General features: G+C 35.7%; 1 protein-coding gene across 1 annotated transcript; it reads right to left on the minus strand.

Annotated features, from left to right (window-relative positions):
• Nucleotides 1–20,651: 20,651 nt before the first annotated feature.
• LOC132309651 (receptor-like serine/threonine-protein kinase SD1-6) lies at nt 20,652–21,995 on the minus strand. The gene is made up of 4 exons (XM_059807941.1): nt 21,885–21,995; nt 21,549–21,722; nt 21,324–21,474; nt 20,652–21,208 (listed from the first exon to the last, which is right to left on the minus strand). Exons 2-4 carry the CDS (start codon nt 21,716–21,718, stop codon nt 20,906–20,908), a joined length of 624 nt encoding a protein of 207 aa, XP_059663924.1. The 5' UTR covers nt 21,719–21,722; nt 21,885–21,995; the 3' UTR covers nt 20,652–20,905.
• Between the last annotated feature and the right edge of the window lie 1,517 nt (nt 21,996–23,512).

Here is a 23,512-nt window from a genome sequence, read left to right on the forward strand (position 1 = left end):
TTCACGGGGTCATAAGAAGTATGTCTTAGATACTTTCTACTCAATTTATGCTCACTCCATTTTATTATTAACATTTTTCAGGATACGGAAGGAAAGTGACGAACAACGCTCTTCCACAGGTTTTGACGGGTCAGTAGACTGTTTTGACATATTTTATAACTATAATCCCATTATTATTATTACTATTATTATTATTATTATTATGTATCGACATAGGAAAGGACGATAGTGCCCTTAGTTGACCTCGAGTTCAGATAAGGACCCGGTTAGCAATTCGGACCCTCGAGTTCGGGTCGTTACAAATTCGGTATTAGAGCTTTAGGTTCGAAAACTTAAGGACAACGGGTAATGGCTTGCCTAGAGGGGTAGAAGGTTGACCTGCGTTGATTACGTGTTGGTGTTTATGTACTTGCTGTTTTATAAAGCATGTTTACTTGCTACTTGTTTATATGTTTACAGTTTTGAAGGCATGCCTATTTGTTAAGTGCTTACGTATTTAAATTGCCGTTATATGTAAATAAAATGTGAAAGTATTTGAAAGCATGTTATACATGATAAAGTGGAAAGTATGTGATACATGACGGTGGCAAGCAGTATGCATGGTTGGTGCAATTTTTTTTTTATGCTAATGTGACAAGTAATGAGCCTAATATATGCAAGCATGTTTCGTATAGTATTGTGGGTTTCATTCATTTTGTATACGTATATATCTATATTCATATATGTTTATACGGTCGAACAAGTGGATGGTTGCTAGTACGGTAGAGTACTTGTCACGGCATTGAGGGTTGTGTAAGTTTTAACCTGAGTAGGGGAAGAGTTCGGTTACTCCAAGATTGTTTAGGTACCGGTTCTTATCGAACGAATGGCGTAGGTCTTTAACTCGTGGATCAAGCTATTCAGTGTATGGTTACTTTAGTTTTCTAGTTATTTTTAGGGCGTAATGCTTGAGGCACGACCTTCGAACGATTGCTATGGTACAGTGTGATGTCCAGGGTAAGATGTATGAGTTTTATGTGTTAGCGCATGAGTTCCTGTAATTGTGGAGGTTAGGTCTACGATGTGAGGTTTTTATGAGGTATGTATGACTTTTAGAAGTTAGTGTTTGTAATTTAGGTTGCAGTTTGGTACAAGGGTTCTCTTCGAACCGGTTTGTGGTGGGTGTGATAGAGGTTGCTAGAGTCACGAGTGTAGTCTATGGGTTGTAGATGTGTATTGCGGGTGTTCAGGTACAGTCTAAGGAGTGTGTTGTGGTTAACTGACTCTTGGTGAGTTGATTTTATAGCTCGGTGGATGAGTAGAGTTATGGGTTGTGTCGGTTGTCGAGAGAGTCTCGATGTGGTATATAGTGGTCAATTGTAGCTGTGTAGTGCATGATTACACAATAAGGTAGATAGTATGTGGTCAATGGTATGCTTGGTCGTATTACGGATGGAGGGATAGATGATGGGTATTGTGTACCAAATAGGTTGTGTTTTAGAAATTATAAGTTGTGGGTTGAAGTTGTATTCCGGGTATGTTTAAAGTATCACGTGATTGTGTTGAGTGTTTGAGGATTCAAGTAATAGACTGTTGATTTGAAATGATTGATTGTATCATTGATAGTTGTGAATGATAGTTGGGTGTTGAGTATTCTGGTTTTTATGCTCATTTTTTTTTTTGAGGATTTGTCGGTATGGCATTACCGTATGGAGGTTCTTTTCTAGTGGTAAATAGTGGTCGTTGTGGGGAGTATCAAGAGTGGTGCTTATTCTATTGTTATGATGGTATTATGTTAAGGATGTTGGAAGAAGAATTGTTTGGTAGTGGCTTAATCGTCCGGTGGAATGATAAGTTTGAATTCTTAATTTGGATGAGTGACAGTGAAGGTTTTATGGTGTGATGATTGGTGATGATAAGCAGAACAATTTAAGGTATGATCCGAACGTAGTTTGGGGATTATGAGTTGTTTGTTATGTGTTGTCAGGTAAGTGATGGGATTGTGCACCAATTGAGGCAATTGTGGTCAGCTAAGTCTTTAGAATCATAAAGAGAGGTGTTGCCATGTAAGCATCTTTTTCTTTTGAAGAGTCAATGGGTTGTTGTGACTGAGGTCACGGGTCTTGTGCGCTGTAATACCCCTAGTTTTCAAAAGGATAAAATTGGAATTTAAATTATTTTTTAGGGCATTTTTTGTGTGATTATTTGATTATGGGTTCAATTATTTTATCCTTTATTTGATTTTGTGTTTAATTTTTTTTTATTTGATTTAAATGATTAGTTGTTATGTTGGAATGTTTAATTGGTTAATTGAATTCTTTGTTTTAATTGAATTATATACTTAAGAGGCCTTTGAAATGTTTAATTAAATGCATTATTTTATTTATTTATTTATTTTTAAAACAAGGTTGGGCTTGGTTAGGATTCACAGACTTTTGGATAGTGTAAATGGGTATAGTATTTACCCATGGAAGTATATACATGTATATATGGGTATATATGTATATGTGAATTAGGTTAATAATTAGTAATTATTATTAATTAAATTATAATATTACCGTCATTTAAGGTGTATTATAAATTCTAGGGTTTTAAATCGTATAACAAAATTGTTGGCCGACTAGGGTTTAGTTGGGATTCCATCTTTGAATATAAGTAGACTTAGGTTTTATTTATGCCTATAAATATACTGTGATAATTTTGCAAGGGGTTTTTTTAAAACCCTATTCGTATATAGAGACATAGAGAAACAGAGAGGGTATTGTGAGGAAGAGAGAGAGAGAGTTTCGTTAGGATTTTCGTTATGGATTAAAGGTTGGACCAAGGATAAAGGACTGAGTTGCTCGTGGGGTTAAACCAAGAGCAGTAGAGGAGATTCAATGGCAACTAAGGTCGTCGGAAAACCTAGAAAGAAGACGATGTTGAAAGGTTTCAAACCGAATCCGAAAGGCAAGTTCTATTATGTCTCTCTCCCTTTGCCTATGTTCTGTGCATCCTTTGATGATCTCTATGATTGTATTTAAATTTTAATTGAATCTTACATGCTTGGAATATGTTCTTACATGCTTGGAATATGTTAATTAGATCATCTGTATATGTGCATATTATCTGAAAACAATTCTTGCAACTCTGTTCTTCGTTGTTTGTTTCAAAGCATTAAATTGGTCGTTGTTTTATATCACTATATTAACTTGTACTGTGGTAAGTTAAGGACTGGGGATTAATATTGTATATATATTAGACAGTAAGGACAAGTTTTAAGGAAGAATAGAGGGGTGGGAAAGGGCCGGAGATGAGGCAGATGGTCAGAAACGAAGAGGGAACAAAGTCGAGGCTCTCAAAAAGGGAGAGAGTCGGCTCTCCCATCGAGAGAGCCGACTCTCCCATCGAGAGAGCCGGCTCTAGGCAAGGAGAGCCGGTTCCCCTTTGTGGGAGAGCCGACTCTAGGCAGATTGAGCCTTCTCCACTATTTTGGAGAAGGTTCTGTGATCCTATTTGTTTATAGAAGTAGTTTTGTGCGTTATTTGGTTCGATTGTGGGTTTTTTTGGGTGCACTGTGTGGACTATTCTCGAGTCTGGAATTGTGTGGGAAGTAGACTAAGATGATTAACATACAACCTAGGTATTGTTATAAGCTTTCAGTGTATAAGAGATGCAATTATGCAGGTGGAATAGGAAGTAAATGAGAAGGCTCAAAGGGAGAAAGAGAAGGCTCTAAAATGTGGAGCCTGCTCTAGGTGATTTAGAACCTATTTTTACGAACTGTATTGTTACTGTTGGAGCATGGAAATTGTTTTGTTGACTCTGGGGTTTTACAGAGGGATTATAAGGTTAGATTAGGGTGTTATTAAATCTTTAAATTGAGTAAGGTTGACCTCTAAGTGAATGGAATTAACAGTGCGCTAATTAACAACTTTGCGTGCGGTTAACGGCGAGAAGGAAATTATTGTCTAGTTTTAATTTGGCAATTTAGGGTGCTATATAATGGTTCTAAATTAAGTTTAAAAGCACAATAAAGTCTTTTAAATTAATAAATTGGACTTGGGCATAGTGTATAGCTCTGTGCTAAAAGATAAGATAGAATACAAGTATACAACTTAGTACGCTGTTACCGGATGAAAGGAATTAAATTACTTAAATTAATGTACCGATTTATTGGACTATAATATGATTATAGAATTTATTCTAACTGCATGATAGAGTCATTGATATATTAGATTTGATCTATGCATGCTCTGGATGGTAGTTACTGAATTATTAATTGTTTCCTGCAACTATATGGCTTAACTCTTGGATTTAAATTGCTGAAATACTAAATACTCTTCTGCAATTATTTGGAATGGTTTTGGACTGTAAATTGCTAAACTATTATGTATATGTTGTAATTTACATGGATATGGAGGATTGTATGCACCGGTATGGGACGGTGACATACTAGGTATGGTTTAGCTCAAAACGCTAATTCCTACCTTATGGATTTTAATTGGTGAACAGTTTTATCTGTTCAATCAATTATATGGATTTTGTGAATTGTATGCACCGGAATGGGACGGTGGCATACTAGGGACAGACTGATTCAAAATACTCAGTCCTACCTATTTTGGAATAAGGGTACGGGTTGTTAAATAAAATCCTCTTTATATATATGAGTCGGTGCGGTTGAATACGCCGAATGACTTACTGGATTTCTTATGGATGAATGTGAACGGATTTTATATATATTATTATGGTACCGCGATATGAGCTTGAGTCTCATAGTCGACGGTTAGGGTGCGTATATGCAGTAGGATGCGTAACTAGCTATGTTGGTTGAGGTATGCCCTGTTAGCCTTAGGTAGTCACGCCCACTCAGGTGCGTATTGCATGTTGCCTTCTATTCAGGTTGAGACCCTCAACATAGTTTAGTGAGAGTCTTGTAGTGTGGATATATATTTATCTATTACGGACTATATAGATATGGTTGAGACATCTAGGATGTATCTGCGCATCGAGTCTCTGTTTGGATTGTAGTTAGGATAAAACTTGTTCGTGGGCCTGACCTACTATTATTTTTCAGGTAACGGACGGTTCCAAGTCTTAGAGCTTGTTCGTGCTGAGCAGAGATGACTACTCACTCTACCGACGACATAGGTGGTTCCTGTATGGTATAGCATTGGTTTCCTTTCCGGTGATTCGTTTCCCAGTGTTGGTTTTACAAGGGGTCCACCAGATGGATTCCCGAGTTGTATTAGAATTGGAAAAGTTGGATGTATCAGATTAACACTTTATTTATAAAATTTTATTCTGAGGTTTTTAGTTTTAGATTATCATTCTAGATTCTTTTCAGCAAAATTTATTTATTCTTGTTATCTTAATTGTATTCTTTGTTCATTTATTGCTAATTTGTTTGATATCCTCAGGTAGTCGGGCGTGGGCCTGGCCAACCCGCATTCAGAAATCCGGGGGTATCACAGTTGATATCAGAGCACTCCAGGTTCTAGTGTCCTTAGGAGTGTTTTCGTTATAAGACTTCTGCGTTGCGTCTCTTAAAACTTAGAGCCATGTTAGGATTCGTTGTACTCTCGTTACAGATCGTTAGGAGGAGTTGATGTCAATTGAATTATGTAAATACAGAGTGGTTGACATGAGAAGGAGGATGGGGTTCAAGGCGAAAGCGATATGGACCCAAAGGAGTAACGGAAAAGGTTGTCGAGTTTTTTGCCAGAAGCAGAACTTAGGATCGAAAGTTAAGTTCCAAGGTTTGCATTACTTAGAAAGTATATGCCAAGGAAGGATTAAGGTATAGGTGTTAGGTCACCGCTTATCTGGACCAACACAATTTCAGTTGTTCTAAAAAAAAATGAGGTAAACGAAGAGTAGGATTCTGAAGAGGATCCTAGGGGAGGAGATATCAGCGTCTCCAAGAAAGGGGATATTGAAGCTTGAAGATAAAGAATCGCACGAGGGTGCTTACATTCACCAGTACTATAGTGAATGGTACTAGTGGAGTTGGTATGAACCAATCTACATATAGTTAAAGTTTCGTAACATCTCTCCGGGAGTTATTTGCGAAGTACTCTTTAGGAGTTTGGGAATTGGATGGAGATCTTACCAGAACAAAGACGTGATTTTATATCACATTCCGGAGAGTATGGGGGTTAGGTTGTGACATTCTAAGTTGGTTTGTAAAGCCACGATAGACCGTTTACATTCCACATATTAGGAGGATGAGGGTTAAGCCTTTGGATATTTGTTTAAGCAAACGATTGTGCAGTTAAGCTATGGTTAATGGATAAGTTTCAAGGTTGGATAATTACCAACGAAACTATGGAATGAACTTTTGCGAACTTGCGTTCAAAGGAGGTTTTCTTATCTGGAATGGAATATGTCTTAAGTGGAGTTATATTTTGGTTGTTTTGTGTATTGTGTGTACTACGTGTTCCATCTTTGATTGTTATGTGTTTCAGTTTTGTTATTACGTGTTTTATTTTTATTAATTAGTCCGGATTGGGAGTATGGATTGGTTGGGAACGCAAGTATGTCAGCCAACTATTATTGTAATAACATGGAGTAATAGCGCTATATGCGCTAGGATTTGTGGATATAGGGTCATAGGATTGGGTAAAGATACAAACTTCTAGCCAATCTATTGGACCTGAATATGTATTAATATGATATGCTACTTGGGAAGGGATGGTTAAACTCCTAATACGAGTCAAATAATCTATAATGATTAGTTTGATATGCTCTATGCTAGGTAGGGATTCATTTGTACAATCCTATAAGAATGGTGGTTGTTAATGTTTTGGGAATTCGTGAGGTTGTGGTAAGTAAAGATCACTGTAATGCCACTATGGTTCGGATGGAGGATTTCGGGCTGGTAGGTACTTATTGGAATGACGCCAAGTGAGAATAGTGGGCTGATTAAATCTTCATCAATCTATTTGTAATCACTACATGATTTTTTCGAGGGTGTCATTTGAAGGAGTTGATGGGGTTGCACTAAGAGGCGGAACCAAAGTTTCGACACTGTATAAAATGTGGAAATTTTTTTTTAGGGTCATAATTTGCAACAATTAGTTGTTGTTAGGACATTGATGACTATATGGAGGATGGGAAAAGTTTCTCAAGCTTTTGAAGCGGGACAAGGAGTCTAATTGACACTTAATTATATTAAAGAACTAGGGTGTGTCAAAGATAGGATGATGAAACTGAACACCTATATAAAGATTCTCCAAATTAAGTAATGGGTGCAGACGGAAGCTGGTGGTACCAGACTAATGGTACTTTTGGTAGACAGATTGAGAGGAGGATGTAAGGACTGAAGTTCACAACACTTAGTTCATTCTGCATTCTGGTGGAAGCATGATGCTTCACGATGTGGAGCAGATTTTTTTTAGAGGATCAGGAGGAGGGACAAACTGACTTTGCCTTCAATGATTTAGTTGAGGGATTACTGATTTTACCAAAGGATTTGGATTCTGGATGGGATACCGGTTGATTTTTAATGAAATCAACTCCATTTTTAGTTTAATTTGAACTAGTAGAACATTAGTTCATATGGATAGAGTGGATTATGGGACGACTTTGATGCATCAAAGAGGTGATTCACACTTTAAATTAAGTTCTGTTTGGTGGAAGGGAATATAGATGTAGACGCTTTCAACAACTAATAAGATATTAATATCTTTCGGTTCGTTGTTAAGTTCACAGTTGGAGTTTTAGCCTGTATAATAATGACACTGGCTGTTAACAAGGAAATTAAGGAAGTCAACTTCAAATATTGGGGTTGATCTTAGTGGAGGTGTTACCTTATTCAGATAGAGCTTAAGGTACTGGAGGATTAATTTCTGTTAAGGTTGTCGGAGTAAGTGTGATGTAAATTTTCGTCACTTATTCCAATGCACTAGGATGATTAAGGTATATTAAGACCTCGAATAACTGGTCAGGTAAACCAGTTGATGTAAGGACATGTTAATTGGTATATCTGGATGGGTGGGTTTTAAACTAAGGTATGCGCATGCAATGCATGCTATGACTATGTGTGTTTTAGTTTATTGTAAAATTCAGTATTGGCTTTTGCTATTGTATACTAAATTGGTGCAATTATTCTATGGAACTTGGAGGAATAAGGATTGTTACCCTTACATATATATAGGGTAAGATTGAGTCGTTGTTAGATACAACCTAGGAGTTGTACATTTATGGTGTTTCTTAATTAAAAGAACTATGAATTTTTCTAGAAGGATTTGGAATTACGTGGAGCCCATACACAGAGGCAAAGTCTACAATGGAATGGAAATGAATTTTAATAACAATAATTCAGAGTTTCGTGAATTCCGAGGACGGAATTCCTTTTGTTAGGGGGGAAAAATGTAATACCCCTAGTTTTTAAAAGGATAAAATTGAAATTTAAATTATTTTTAGGGCATTTTTTGTGTGATTATTTGATTATGGGTGTAATTATTTTATCCTTTATTTGATTTTGTGTTTAATTTTTTTTTTAATTTGATTTAAATGATTAGTTGTTGTGTTGGAATATTTAATTGGTTAATTGAATTCTTTGTTTTAATTGAATTATATACTTAAGAGGCCTTTGAAATATTTAATTAAATGCATTATTTTATTTATTTATTTTTAAAACAAGGTTAGGCTTGGTTAGGATTCACGGACTTTTGGATAGTGTAAATGGGTACAGTATTTACCCATGGAAGTATATACATGTATATATGGGTATATATGTATATGTGGATTAGGTTAATAATTAGTAATTATTATTAATTAAATTATAATATTACCGTCATTTAAGGTGTATTATAAATTCTAGGGTTTTAAATCGTATAACAAAATTGGCTGACTAGGGTTTAGTTGGGATTCCATCTCTGAATATAAGTAGACGTAGGTTTTATTTATGCCTATAAATATACTGTGATAATTTTGCGAGGGGTTTTTTAAAACCCTATTCGTATATAGAGACATAGAGAAACAGAGAGGGTATTGTGAGGAAGAGAGAGAGAGAGAGTTTCATTAGGATTTTCGTTATGAATTAAAGGTTGGACTAAGGAGAAAGGACTGAGTTGCTCGTGGGGTTAAACCAAGAGCAATAGAGGAGATTCAACGGCAACTAAGGTCGCCGGAAAACCTAGAAAGAAAACGATGTTAAAAGGTTTCAAACCGAAACCGAAAGCCAAGTTCTATTCTATCTCTCTCCCTTTACCTATGTTCTGTGCATCCTTTGATGATCTCTAGGATTGTATTTAAATTTTAATTGAATCTTACATGCTTGGAATATGTTAATTAGATCATCTGTACATGTGCATATTATCTGAAAACAATTCTTGCAACTCTGTTCTTTGTTGTTTGTTTCAAAGCATTAAATTGGTCGTTGTTTTATATCACTATATTAACTTGTACTGTGGTAAGTTAAGGACTGGGGATTAACATTGTATATATATTAGACAGGGAGGATAAGTTTTAATGAAGAACTGAGGGGTAGGAAAGGGCCGGAGACGAGGCAGATGGTCGGAAATGAAGAGGGAACAAAGTCGAGGCTCTCAAAAAGGGAGAGAGCGGGCTCTCCCATGGAGAGAGCTAGCTCTAGTCAAGGAGAGCCGGTTCCCCCTTGTGGGAGAGCCGGCTCTAGGCAGATTGAGCCTTCTCCACTATTTTGGAGAAGGCTCTGTGATCCTATTTGTTTACAGAAGTAGTTTTGTGCGTTGTTTGGTTCAATTGTGGGTTTTTTTGGGTGCACTGTGTGGACTATTCTTGAGTTTGGAACTGTGTAGGAAGTAGACTAAGATGATTAACATGCAACCTAGGCATTGTTATAAGCTTTCAGTGCATAAGAGATGCAATTATGCAGGTGGAATAGGAAGCAAAGGAGAAGGCTCAAAGGGAGAAAGAGAAGGCTCTAAAATGTGGAGCCTGCTCTGGGTGATTTAGAGCCTTCTCTAGTTTTTTAGAGAAGGATCTAGGTGGTTTAGAGCCTTCTCCAGTTTTTTTGGAGAAGGCTCTTTTCAATAGTGTTTTTAGAATTGTATTTTTACGAACTGTATTGTTACTGTTAGAGCATGGAAATTGTTTTGTTGACTCTGGGGTTTTACAGAGGGATTATAAGGTTGGTTTAGGGTGTTATTAAATCTTTAAATTGAATAAGGTTGACCTCTAAGTGACTGGAATTAATAGTGCGCTAATTAACAACTTTGCGTGCGGTTAACGACGGGAAGGAAGTTTATTGTCTAGTTTTAATTTGGCAATTTAGGGTGCTATATAATGGTTCTAAATTAAGTTTAAAAGCACAGTAAAGTCTTTTAAATTAATAAATTGGACTTCGGCATAGTGCATGGCTCTGTGCTAAAAGATAAGACAAAATACAAGTATACAACTTAGTACGTTGTTACCGGATGAAAGGAATTAAATTACTTAAATTAATGTACTGATTTATTGGACTATAATATGATTATAGAATTTATTCTAAATGCATGATAGAGTCATTGATATATTAGATTTGATCTATGCATGCTCTGGATGGTAGTTGCTGAATTATTAATTGTTTCCTGCAACTATATGGCTTAATTCTTGGATTTAAATTGCTGAAATACTAAATACTCTTCTGCAATTATTTGGAATGGTTTTGGATTGTGAATTACTAAACTATTATGTATATGTTGTAATTTACATGGATATGGAGGATTGTATGCACCAGTATGGGACGGTGACATACTAGGTATGGTTTAGCTCAAAACGCTAATTCCTACTGTATGGATTTTAATTGGTGAACTGTTTTACCTGTTCAATTAATTATATAGATTTTGTGGATTGTATGTACCGGAATGGGACGGTGGCATACTAAGGACAGACTGATTCAAAATACTCAGTCCTACCTATTTTGGAATAAGGGTACGGGTTGTTAAATAAAATCCTCTTTATATATATGAGTCGGTGCGGTTGAATACGCCGATCGACTTACTGGATTCCTTATGGATGAATGTGAATGGATTTTATATATATTATTATGGTATCGTGATCTGAACTCGAGTCTCATAGTCGACGGTTAGGGTGCGTATATGTAGTAGGATGCGTAACTAGCTATGTTGGTTGAGGTATACCCTATTAGGCTTAGGTAGTCATGCCCACTCAGGTGCGTATTGCATGTTACTTTCTATTCAGGTTGAGACCCTCAACATAGTTTAGTGAGAGTCATGTAGTGTGGATATATATTTATCTATTTCGGACTATATGGATATGGTTGAGACATCTAGGATGTATCTACGTATCGGGTCTCTGTTTGAATTGTAATTAGGATAGAACTTGTTCGTAGGCCTGACCCACTATTATTTTTCAAGTAACGGACGGTTCTAGGTCTTAGAGCTTGTTCGTGTTGAGCAGAGACGACTACTCACTCTACCGACGACATAGGTGGTTTCTGCGTGGTGTAGCATTGGTTTCCTTTTCGGTGATTCATTTCTCAGTGTTGGTTTTACAAGGGGTCCACCAGATGGATTCCCGAGTTGTATTAGAATTGAAAAAGTTGGATGTATCAGATTAATACTTTATTTATAAAATTTTATTATGAGGTTTTCAGTTTTGGATTATCATTCTAGATTCTTTTCAGCAAAGTGTCATTTTATGGTGTAGAGGTTGTCGGTTGGGAGTGACTGATTCTAGGTTGAGTAGGACGTGGTGTCTGAAGGGCTGTGATTGTTTCTAGTGTTAGTGTGCCATAAGTGTCGGTGCTCTTACCTAATTGGTTTTGGTTAGCATAGGTGTTGCGGGGTATCGTATGCGATGTTTCTATGTTGATAATTTATAACGGTCCGTTAGTGGCGAAGTTGCTTAGGATTGAGTTCGTAGTTCCGTACGGGTATCCATTTGGTTCTTCTCTTTGTGTGTAAGGAGTTCAGTTTATCTCAGGTGAGATTGGGTATCCACGGTTGGACAATTGATGAGTAGTGTGTGATAGGTTGTCGAGTGCATTAAGGTGTAAATTGTCAGTCTCTTGTGAGAGCGGGGTTCATTATCCTTTCCGTTTGTCCTAGTCCTGGCAATGACGTCTATTGTCGCAAATCTTGTTCTCCATTTAGGAGTTCTGTGCGTCCTTCAATGGACGGACCTGTGTATGATTTGTTATGTTATTAGAGTTTATCGGTAAAGGTTGGTTGATTTAGTCGACTCACTCCCACGGAGGGAGATAAAGTCATTGGTTTTAGGTGGTGCTTGTTTTGAGAGTGGTTTTGACGGCACGAGTTGCTAAATATGGATTGTGTGTTTTTGGTGTCTGGTACTAGCGATGATGGCTAGGGGATGCGTCATGAACTGGGATGTAATACCCCTAATTTAAAAGGATAGTCCTGAAATTTATTTAATTGTTTAACTTGCATTTTTATTTAGTTAACTATGAATTTGTGTGCTCTAATTGTGAGTTTTTAGATGATCTGTTTTATTAAGTGTTTTATTTAAATTCTTAATTATTTTAATTGCATTTTATTTTATTTAAATTGTTAATTATTTTTTTGCATGGTTTTTGTAATTGAATTAGGTTAAATGTGTTTTTATTAAATTAGGTTTTCATATGGTCTTAGAAGTCATGAATTTAGCCGACAAGGTTTATAAACTAGGTTGTGTTTTATGGGCCGAGTTTCAGTTTAGGGTTTAGTTGGATTTAGGTTTAAGGGTGGCCTATAAATATGTGTGTTTCGTTCTGTTTAGGGTTTTAGAACCCTATTCACGGCATACAGAGAACAGAAAGACGTATAGAGGAGTCTGGGAGAGAACAGAGAGGGAAAACCAAAGGATTGCCGGAAAAGCTTAGGAGAAAAACGTTGAGATTTTTGAACCGAATCTCACAGGCAAGTTCTAAACCTATCTCTTTCCCTTAGGCTCGTATTCTTTGCACGTCTAATACAATTCCAGGATTTAATAAGGATTAAAAATTGAACTGGATTGCATGTTTTAAATGCTTAAAACTGGATGTGTGTTCAAGTTGTTTAATGTTTGTATTAAATTATTCGTTTCGTAATTTCTGTTTAAATTCATGTGATGAGTAATGATTTTAATTAGTTCTATACCATGTTGGGAATCACTGGAATTAATTTAGTTTGCAGGTTTGGTGTGTTAAAACAGTTGGGGTTCGGGAATGCATAAACTGCTCGTATTAAACTCTTGATGCAAAATTCATGCTTTAATTGATTTTGGTAACTGAACAAAGAATTTAGCGGATTCTGGAATAAGTTGAAATCTGATTTAAACACTTAGGAACCCTAGGGATGAAGGTCAGTTCATCGGAAACTCACCGGAATTTAAAACGATGAAGAACAGAGAGAGAGACGACTCACTGTTTTAAAGAGCAGGCTCTTGGAGCCCCAAAGAGCAAGCTCTTAGAACCAAAGAGGTGGCTTTTAGGGGTCTTGGAGTGGGCTCTAAGATTAAAAGAGCTGGCTTTAAGTTTAAAAGAGCAGGCTCTTTCTTTTGTAGAGCAGGCTCTTTCCGTTTTTCTGCGATTGTTTGAGCTACGGGACTTGAATTTTGGGATTTTTAGATTCTGGAAGAAGCTATATTGGGGTGTTTGGAGATGTTCTAAGATTGGTTAAAATCTATGAGAGAAAGTTTATGCAACATAGAACAACTTTGTTTTAATGCGACAGTGGACAATATTTAATTAATCAGTTTACTGTGTTTTTTTTATTTATGAAAGGATGCAGAATTGCTTAACACTTGGAATAGCAGTTCTTAGCCATAAAATTCTCAATTAAACCTATCCCAGTGTTATAAAATAAGCGTATGGATTTATATGGTTTAGTATGCTTATTTGGCCCTAAGTTGGTTTACTGTATGGATGGGAGGAATTGCAAGATGTTTAAGCTTTGGTATTAAAATTTTTAGTGATGATTTGCAGTTAGTCACATTCTAGAATTATTAAAAAAAATAAACCTGTGAACATTTATATTCTGATTTGGTTGATTAGAATTAATTGATTTACATGTATAACCTGTAGTATTAATTAATGGACATTTCGGAGTAGTATGGATTAAACCTGTTAATTGACAACTATTTTATCATGCTTAATATAGAACAATTGATATTTGTACTTAATGTTTTATTGTCAATTGTGGAATGTATGAATTGGTTGATAGTTATATTTTTATTTATTCTATCAACTGCTGGATTGTAATACCCCTAGTTTAAAGGATATTCCTGGGATTTTAATTTTATTATTTAACTGCATTTTATTTGATTATGTGTGATTAGTTGAATTAATTGATTAATTTGATTATTTAATAAGAATTATTTGTTTAAGTGTTTTAATTAGTTAATTGATTTAATTGTCTTATTTAAATGTTAATTTTTTTAAATTGCTTGATTATTTGAGTTAACTATTTTAATTATTTATTTGGCTTTAATTTCATTAAATTGTGTTATTTGATTAATTACCTAATAGAATTGTTATTAATTAATTGTTTTCATTTTTGAATTTATTTACTTATCGTAAGTTAGGTTTAAAATTTACATGGGTAGCCGACGTTGATTATAACCTAGGTACCTATGGGCCGAGTTATATCTTTATGGACTTAGGGTTATCAGGATTCACCTATAAGTATAAGCAATACGGTGGTTTAAGGTTTTAGAAAACTAAGCCAAAGTCTGTAAAAACAGAGAGACCATGAGATACAGAGAGCAACTAAATCTTTTGTGAGACAAAATACAGAGAGAACCTTAAGAGATTAAAGGAGGGATTCAAGGAGGAGTTCGGGACTGAATTAGGAGCAGCAGAGGTAGTTTAGCACAATCGACGTTGCCGGAGTTGATAAAGACGACCGTTAGAGATTTTAATCTAAAGTCTCAAAGGCAAGTCTCTGTTCCTCTTTATCCCTTTAATCTGTGTTTTGTGCATGCTTAGGAAGACTCCAGGGATTAAACTAAGTTTTAATTACATCTTTTAAACATGTTTAATCAGAATATTGAAGCATTGAATAAATCTGGTTTCAATTGTTTTAACAGTTTAGTGTTGAATCTTGTTATCGTTGCTTTAAAAGTTGATGTTTAATTCAATTCTAAGTTGTATAATTCTACCTTGTGATCAATCTGGGATGAGGATGGAACCTTAATACATGTAATAAAACTGTATTCAGTGTCTGGAAACCACCGGGGTCGGAGAAGACAAGCAGTACAGGGGAAACGACTCTTAAGGGTGTGAGAGACGGCTCCCAAAAGGAGGGAGCTGCCTCCCTCAAAGCTAGAGCCGGCTCTCTAGGGTTGAGAGCCAGCTCTCAATAGCCTAGAGCCAGCTCTCAAGGGTGGGGAGCTGGCTCCCCTTGAATGGAGAAGGCTTTCCAAGTTTCAGAGCCTTCTCTCTCTTTTTGTTTTTGCGCGTACTGAGTTTTAATGGACTGTTTGGCTGAGACTGAGTTTCTAAAACTGTTTCAAGGCTACTGAATGATGTAATACATTGCTTAAGACTTATATATGAATTGAGAAGCAAGCTTATATCCAGGAATTTGGGATGGAATTAGCCTAGGTTTCAAAGTAAACCTGTATAGGGTAAGGTTTGACATAAATTGGTAATTGCTCATTATTTTAGTAAGTTGGTTTCTCTGCATGTCTTGGAATTATAAATCATGCTTTGCAGCTGTGTTATAAGCATATTATTGTTTAATAATATGTATGCTTAGTGGGGATTAACTGATGATTAAATCTGTTATCAATTGTATCTATTATGACACTGTTCGGAGGAGTTAAGCGTATAGTTTTATTTTGCCATATTAATGGACTGTAATTGGGATTCAAATTCTTATATTTGATGCATAAATTGGTTATATATATGTTAAACTGTATTTGTGCTTGTTCTAGGAATGGTTGATGACTATTTAATACTGTATTATCAACCGTATTAACTGGAGGATGGTATGTACCGGTATGGGATGGTGACATATTAGATATGGACTAGATTAAATACTAAGTCCTATCTAACATGGATTAAGGTATGGATTAATCATATAGGTTAAGTCCATCACCTACTTGTGTCATATCAATTGAGATTTGAATGACTTACTATGGTTTCAGGATGGATTGGTTATACATATATCAGACCACTACACAGATGGATGGATTTTGTATTAGGAGGAGTACAGACTTTATATATATATATTATATGGTGCCGTGGTATGAGCTTGAGTCTCATGACCATGGTTAGGGCGCGTATATCGCCTAGGATGGATAACTGGACATAGGTGTTGTTCCCTGGTAAGTCTAGGTACTTGTGATACCCCTCGGATCCGAGACATGGGTTGATCAGGCCCAGGCCCAAACCCGAGGGACATCAAACAATTAAAGTATTTTAAAACGAACACAGATGAAAAAAAATGAAATAAGAATAACTATTAAAAGCTGAACAGAATACTAATATAAAATTCTCAATAGCCTGATAAAACTTAATAAAATCCAACTTCCAAAACTTCCATGAATTACAACTCGGGAATCCATCTAGTGGACCCCTAAATAAAAATCTCAACTGAAACGTAAACAACTGACATAAAACCAAATACTAAAATATGGAAGAACATCCTACGTCGTCGGTGGAATGAATGATAATCCCTGCACAACACGATCAAGCCTAAGACTGGAATCGTCCGATACCTGAAAAATAAGAGTGGGTCAGGCCCACGAACAAGTTCTAATCTAACTGCAATCCATACAGTGACCCGATACGCAGATATACCTAAATACCTCACAATATCTATCTAGTCCATACATAAATATATCCATACTAGAGGATCTTCACTGGACTATAATGGGGTCTCAACCTGAGTAGAAGGCAATATGCAAAAACGCACCCAAAGGTGGGCATGAATACCTAGACCTAACAGGGTACACCTCAACCATCATATTCAGCTAAGCATCCCAATGCATATACGCTCCCTAACCAACGACTCTGAGACTCATGCCCATATCGTGGTGCCATAACATATATATAAAGTCCGTCTAACCCAAGGTATGCCATTTTATTGTTTATTGAATTGACATAAGAATTTTAATCCAGTTTAGTCATTCAACTTAATCAGTCGATCTGACTTAAATACAACCAACATTTAATCCAGGTAGTCATTCAACTTAATCAGTCGATCCAACTACACACAAACACAATTAATCCAGATAGTCTTTCAACTTAATCAGTCGATCTGACTAAACAAGGTTTAGGATTCAATATTTTACAATCCTTCCCTTAAATCCAATAGGTTAGGTTTATGCGTTTTGAGCTAAACCATCCCTAGTATGACACCGTCCCATACCGGTTCATACCATCCTCCACAACCATGTAATTGACAGAAACTATTAATTCAGCAATTAAAATTCCACATATATATAATCCAAAACCAATATCCAAGTAATTGCAGGAAAACATTTAAAGTTCAGCAATTAAATTCAAGCATTAAACCATATAGTTGCAGATTGTGATTTCATAACTCAACAATTAACATCCAGATATGCATAGATCAAATCTAATATAGCATTGACTCTATCACACATTTAAAATCCATTCTATAATCATATTATAGTCCAATAAATTGTTAAAATTATTTTAAGCAATTTAGTTCCTTCCATCCGGTAAAGCGTACTAAGTTGTATACTTGTACCCTGTTTTATTCCTTTTAACACAGGGCCATACACTAATCCATAAGTCTAATTTGTTAACTAAAATACTTCTCCGTACATCTAAAACTTAATTTAGAATCATGCTTTAGCACCCTAAATTGTCAAATTAAAACTAGACAATTTATTACCTTCCGGCCGTCAACCGCATAGAAAGTTCACTAATTTTCTACTGTTTGTCCCATAGACTTAGAGGTCAATTTTAATCAATTTAAGGTCTTAATGAAACCCAAAATAAACTATCTAATCCCTTTGTAAATTCCCAGAGGTTTCAAAACAATCCCAATGCTCCAACAATAGCAATACTTCGTAACAAAAATATATCAGAATGCCTAATATTGAAGAGAGCCTGCTCCATAACTTTGGGAGCAGGCTTAATTGCTTAGGAGCGGGCTCTAGAACCCTTAGAGCCGGCTCTACAATGGGTGGGAGCCGGCTCCCACTTCTATGGAGCCGGCTCTCACTCCTTCTGAGAGCTTCCGGCTTTCTTCTGCTCCGTTTCAGCCCGTTTCTAACTTCTGCTTCAACTCCGACCAGTTGCAACCTTTGTGTTGGGTCTTTACCTTAATTTAGGAGTCTTATTTAAGCCTAGAATCATTCCCATAGCTTGTCCAAAATAAATTAAAATCAATTACAGAAATTCAAACAAAGCCATTTAAACTAGCATTGTTGAAGAATAACACTGAACTAATTTGCAGTACCAGTTTTATTCCAACCCCTCGGTTCCTCTTCAATACTGTACCTAAGGTCTTAGAACATCCCATTAACATCCCCACGATTTAATTACAGTGATGAAAAACAAGTACAGTAATCTAAATCACAACAGAACGTATCATGTTTAAAGGAATAAAAACTGGAAGCAGACATGCACGAATTTTAAATAGATTTGATTTTAAAACAAACAAATCGTCAATAACATATATTAATCACGTAGCTTCCAATTATTAATTGATTAAACCCTAGAGATTATCTAGGTGCACAGAACACAAACCAAAGGGAAGGAGAAAAAGAAGAACTTGCCTGTTCAGCCCTTGCTTGTTCCGGCAACACAACCCTCTATACAACCTTCTTCTGGTCCTAGGTAGTCCACCACCACTACACCTCCTTGGTCCTCCCTATTCTTCCCTTGACAAACCTTACAATGCTCTGTCCTTACAAAATCCCTCTCTGTTTTCATTCTGTAACTTTGAGACGTGACAGAGCTTTTGGTAATTTTAAAACCCTAGGCTAAGACACAACAGAGTATTTATAGGCTTACCATTAAAACCCTAATCCGTGTATAATTATAAACAGAGCCCTAATGTAGTCGACCCATAACAACACATACATTTTAAAACAGTGTCGGCTACATACGTGAATTTCATTATATAATTAAAACTATACTTTAATTTAATAACTAAAATCTTTAACTTAACTTCCTTAAATAAATAAAAGCCAAATAAAAATATAACTAAATAATTAAAGACAGAAAATACATATCATAAAAAAAATAATTTACCAAATAAATCAACTAAAATAACAAAAACCAATTAGGTCAAATAAATCAAACAAAATAAGCAATTAAACAATTAATTTAATAAAAATGCACACAAATAATTTAAATTAACAGCAATCAATCAATTAATCAAATAAAAACACAATTTAAACAATTAATTAATTAAAATACTATTTAAACAATACATTAAATATCAGGAATATCCTTTTAAATCTAGGGGTATTACAGTACTCATGCCCACTTTAGGATGCGTATTCGCATGTTGCCTTCTATTCAGGCTGAGACAGACCTACTGGACTAGCGAGCGTCCTATAGTGTATACTATATACTTATATGGACTACTCTAGATATTGTTGAGTCTTCCTAGGATGTATCTGCATATCGGATTACTGTTTGTATTGTAATAGATCAGGACTTGCATGTGAGCCTAACCCACTTCTTTATTTTTCAGGTGTTCGTCAATTCCAGGGTTAGAGCTTGGACGTGCAGAGCAGATACAGATATTCATTCCTCCGACTATGTAGGAATCTTCTTTATGTTAGCTTTGGACTTTATTTCTATTATTTTCAGTTTCGGTTTTAGAATCTTTAATAAGAGGTCCAATGGATGAATTCCCAAGTTGTAAACCTATGAAGTTTGGATTTAACGGATTTCAATAATTAGTCACCAAACAAGAAGAGGCTCATTGATTGGCTTTTGGGTTTGAAAGAAACACTTGATGGTAGTTATCCAACCTCTGCATGCATCACCTAACCATTGTGTATGACTATTCTACTTGAAGAGAGAAGTCAAGAGATTCCTGGTAATGGCAGCGGACTTTCAATAACAAAGAATGCGTCATAAAAGGTGTTGTGTGACACAGAGTTGGTGGAGTATGTGATTAAATTTGAAGTATATATTAATTAAAACTAATAAGAATGCGAATTAGCTATTTAAATGGCATTTCCAGTGTCTTGGTAGCATCTAGTTGGATAGAAAAGAAAAGTAAAAGGCAGTTTATTAAGACTTGAGAATATACCTGACCTTCCTTGACTAAACTAACCGTTGATTATCTTAAGAGATTGATTATCCTACTTCAAACCATTTATTGCCTAATCAAAATATGCTTTCATATAACTTCCATTTTAAATGTTATAAAATTTCCATAAACAGTGGGTTGTAGTACGATAAACTGCACCCTCTAATATTGATGTGGCCAACATTTTCTGATATGATTCATATTAGTGTAAGACTAAACTCCATTTACAACATTAAATTCACAAATACAATTACATTCTCTTCCTTGGTAATTATGAGTGTATTAGAGTTTGATATGGTTGATGATGCAAACAAGCCATTTGTCTTAATTATTCCCCATGTTATCTAATTTATCTTCTGCTTTTATGATTTAATTTTATATACTGCAAAGATTAATCAGAGGGTTTATCTTCAATGGGAGAAAGAAGAAAATGAAAGAAAACTTGTATCTAATATTGAAAAGAAAAGGCTTGTCTTTCCAAACTAATTCCTAAGTTAAAAGTAATAGGACCTCTTTGAAATTAATAGGATGGCATTGAAGGGAAAATTGATGAATCTCATTGATATGGCATAGACTCTTGTCACAAGCTCTGATTTCTATTACATAACGCGCCATTAAAGGTTTAGAACCATCTTTAGTGATGAAGATGACTTTAACTTATAGAAATCCAAGATAATTATAAATAAGTTTCTCACAGGCAAGAATAACAGTTACAAATTACACATATCCAACACTCAAGCTCTGACATTAAGGCACGGTGAAGTTCCACCCAGTCAAGGGCTTCATCATCACCTAGGTGTGATATTTGAAATTGTTAAACCGTTAAAAGAACAAACATTGTTATCATTTGCTTCGTAGTGATCAGTGAACCTCCCCACAGAGAAGGCAGGTCGTTCAGGGGGGCCAAGAGTTACAGTTTCACTTTTAATCATGACAACAACAGATGACATGGTAGGCCTTTCATATGCATATTCTTGAACACACAATAGTCCAATATGCATGCATCTCAAAAATTCATCAGGGCAGTATGAATCCATCAGTAAAGGATCGATCAATTCCAACCCTCTTCCTTCATTCCATAATTGCCATGCCTGCACCATCAAAATGTTGGAATTAGATCATTTAAGCAAAAATTGTACCAAACAAAAAAAAAAAAAAAAAAAATCATTTGAAAATGGTTTTGAAACTTGAGCACAATAGATATACATATGCTAGAAGGCTAGGGCCACGTTTGGAGAGATGGAATCCGGCATTCCTTCTTCCAGTAATGATCTCTAGCAAGAGAACCCCAAAGCTAAAGACATCAGACTTTACGGAATATAGTCCTTCCATGGCAAACTCTGGAGCCATATATCCACTGTCCATAGAAGAAAAAAAGTTTTAAGGTAATGGTACAAATTAATTTATACATATATTTGAGCATGCACTTACTAGGTCCCAACAATCTTAGCAGTATTAGCTTCACCATCACTTCCTCCAAAGATCCTTGCCATTCCAAAGTCTGAGATCTTTGGATTCATGTCAACATCTAGTAAAACGTTGCTAGCTTTAAGGTCTCTATGAATGATTCTAAGTCGAGAATCCTCATGAAGATATAGCATTCCCCTGGCAATTCCATTAATAATATTTAGGCGTCTACTCCAGTTAAGTTGCGCGCGTTTTCTGGAATCTAACCATACAGAGTAGAAATGAATTCATTACTTAAACTTCATATGGAGTTTCGATGAGTTGAAAAAATGGGATAGAAGTCAACAGAAGAACACTAACCAAAGAGGAAGACATCCAAGCTGCTGTTCGGCATGTATTCATAAATGAGCAGCTTCTCCTCTCCGTCTACACAAAATCCCAAAAGCCTGACAAGATTTTTGTGTTGAAGTTTCAGTATTAGTAGAACTTCGTTTGTGAATTCATCTGACCCTTGCTCAGAATTGCTCGAGAGCCTCTTCACTGCTATTATTTTAAGGATTTTCAATTAGCATTCTTTCAACTTATTATTTTTAAATTCTTATTTTTATCTTGTATTCTGTGTTCGATTACATATGAATTGTTTGATATCCCTCAGGTTTAGGCCTGGGCCTGATCAACCCGTGTCTCTGATCCGAGGGGTATCACATGGATGAACTGGATTGTATGCACTGATATGGGACGATGACATACCAGGTTTGGATTAGCTTAAATTGTTAAGTCCTACCTACTTTGGAATAAGGGTACGGATTATAAAAATAGAATCATCCTTATGTATAAGTCTATGCAGTTGAATAAGCTGAACGACTTAAGTCTGTGCGGTTGAATAAGCTGAACGACTTACTGGATTTCTTATGGATGAATGTGAACAGATTATATATATATATATATATTTTATGGTACTGTGACATGAGCTTGAGTCTTAGAGTCGACGGTTAGGGAGCGTATATGCAGTAGGACGCGTAGCTGGTTATGCTGGTTGAGGTGTACCCTGTTAGGCTTAGGTAGTCATGCCCACTTCGGTGCATTTTGCATGTTACCTTCTACTCAAGTTGAGACCCGTATCATAGTCCAGTGAGAGTCCATAGTGTGGATATATATATATATATATATATATATATATATATATATATATATATATATATATACACGGATTATATAGTTATTGTTGAGTTAGTTAGAGTGTATATGCGTATTGAGTCTCTACTTGGATTGTAGTAGGGTAAAACTTGTTTGTGGGCCTGACCCACTCCTATTTTTCAGGTGTACGTTAGTTCCAGGCTTGAGCTTGTTCGTGCTGAACAGAGACGACCACTCATTATTCCGACAACGTAGGAGTTCTATTCATATGGTTTTCTTTTAGTTTTTTTTTTTTTTTTTTTTTTCCAGTTCAGTTTGGTTTTCTTATTAGGGGTCCACAGGATGGATTCCCGAGTTGTACCCTTGGAGGTTTTGGAGTTGGATTATTATTATCTGGGATTTAAGTATTTAATTTTAAAGGATTTTATATTTTAGATTTCTTCCAGCTTAAACTATTATTTCTTAAATTCATCTTGTATTCTGTGTTCACTTTAAAATATTAATTGTTTGATATTCCCTCGGGTTTGGGCCTGGGCCTGATCAACCCGTGTCTTGGATCCGAGGGGTATCACATGGGAGTTCGAGGATGATTAGGTGATGTGATGTGAGTCATGTACTTGGGTGTTTTAATAGACGTTTGATTCGAGAAGTGTTTTGAGGACTAGTGTCGGTATCGTCTCAAGATTATATGGTTTGAAATGTGAATGTACGATTCTTTTGAGGAGTAATCGTAGTAATTGACTCTAGTTTCGAGATTTTAGGCATGAGATAGCCTTATGAAGTATTTTAATGAGACAAGAATTAGATTGAATGATATCATAGAGTTAATCTCTAGTACAGGTTGTTAGGAG

The sequence above is a fragment of the Cornus florida genome, unplaced genomic scaffold (assembly GCF_030987335.1).
Source record: "Cornus florida cultivar Cherokee Brave unplaced genomic scaffold, ASM3098733v1 CherokeeBrave_3.0.0_Hap2_Chr01, whole genome shotgun sequence".
Lineage (NCBI taxonomy): Eukaryota > Viridiplantae > Streptophyta > Magnoliopsida > Cornales > Cornaceae > Cornus > Cornus florida.

What these genes read in the sequence shown, in the direction of transcription:
- LOC132309651 (XM_059807941.1), bottom strand. Translation starts at nt 21,718, where the DNA reads ATGCTATATCTTCATGAGGATTCTCGACTTAGAATCATTCATAGAGAC. An exon ending in GCTAAGATTGTTGGGACCTA is followed by an intron (nt 21,475 to 21,548) that starts GTAAGTGCATGC and finishes TTCTATGGACAG; the next exon opens with TGGATATATGGCTCCAGAGT. An exon ending in GCCCTAGCCTTCTAGCATAT is followed by an intron (nt 21,209 to 21,323) that starts GTATATCTATTG and finishes TTGATGGTGCAG; the next exon opens with GCATGGCAATTATGGAATGA.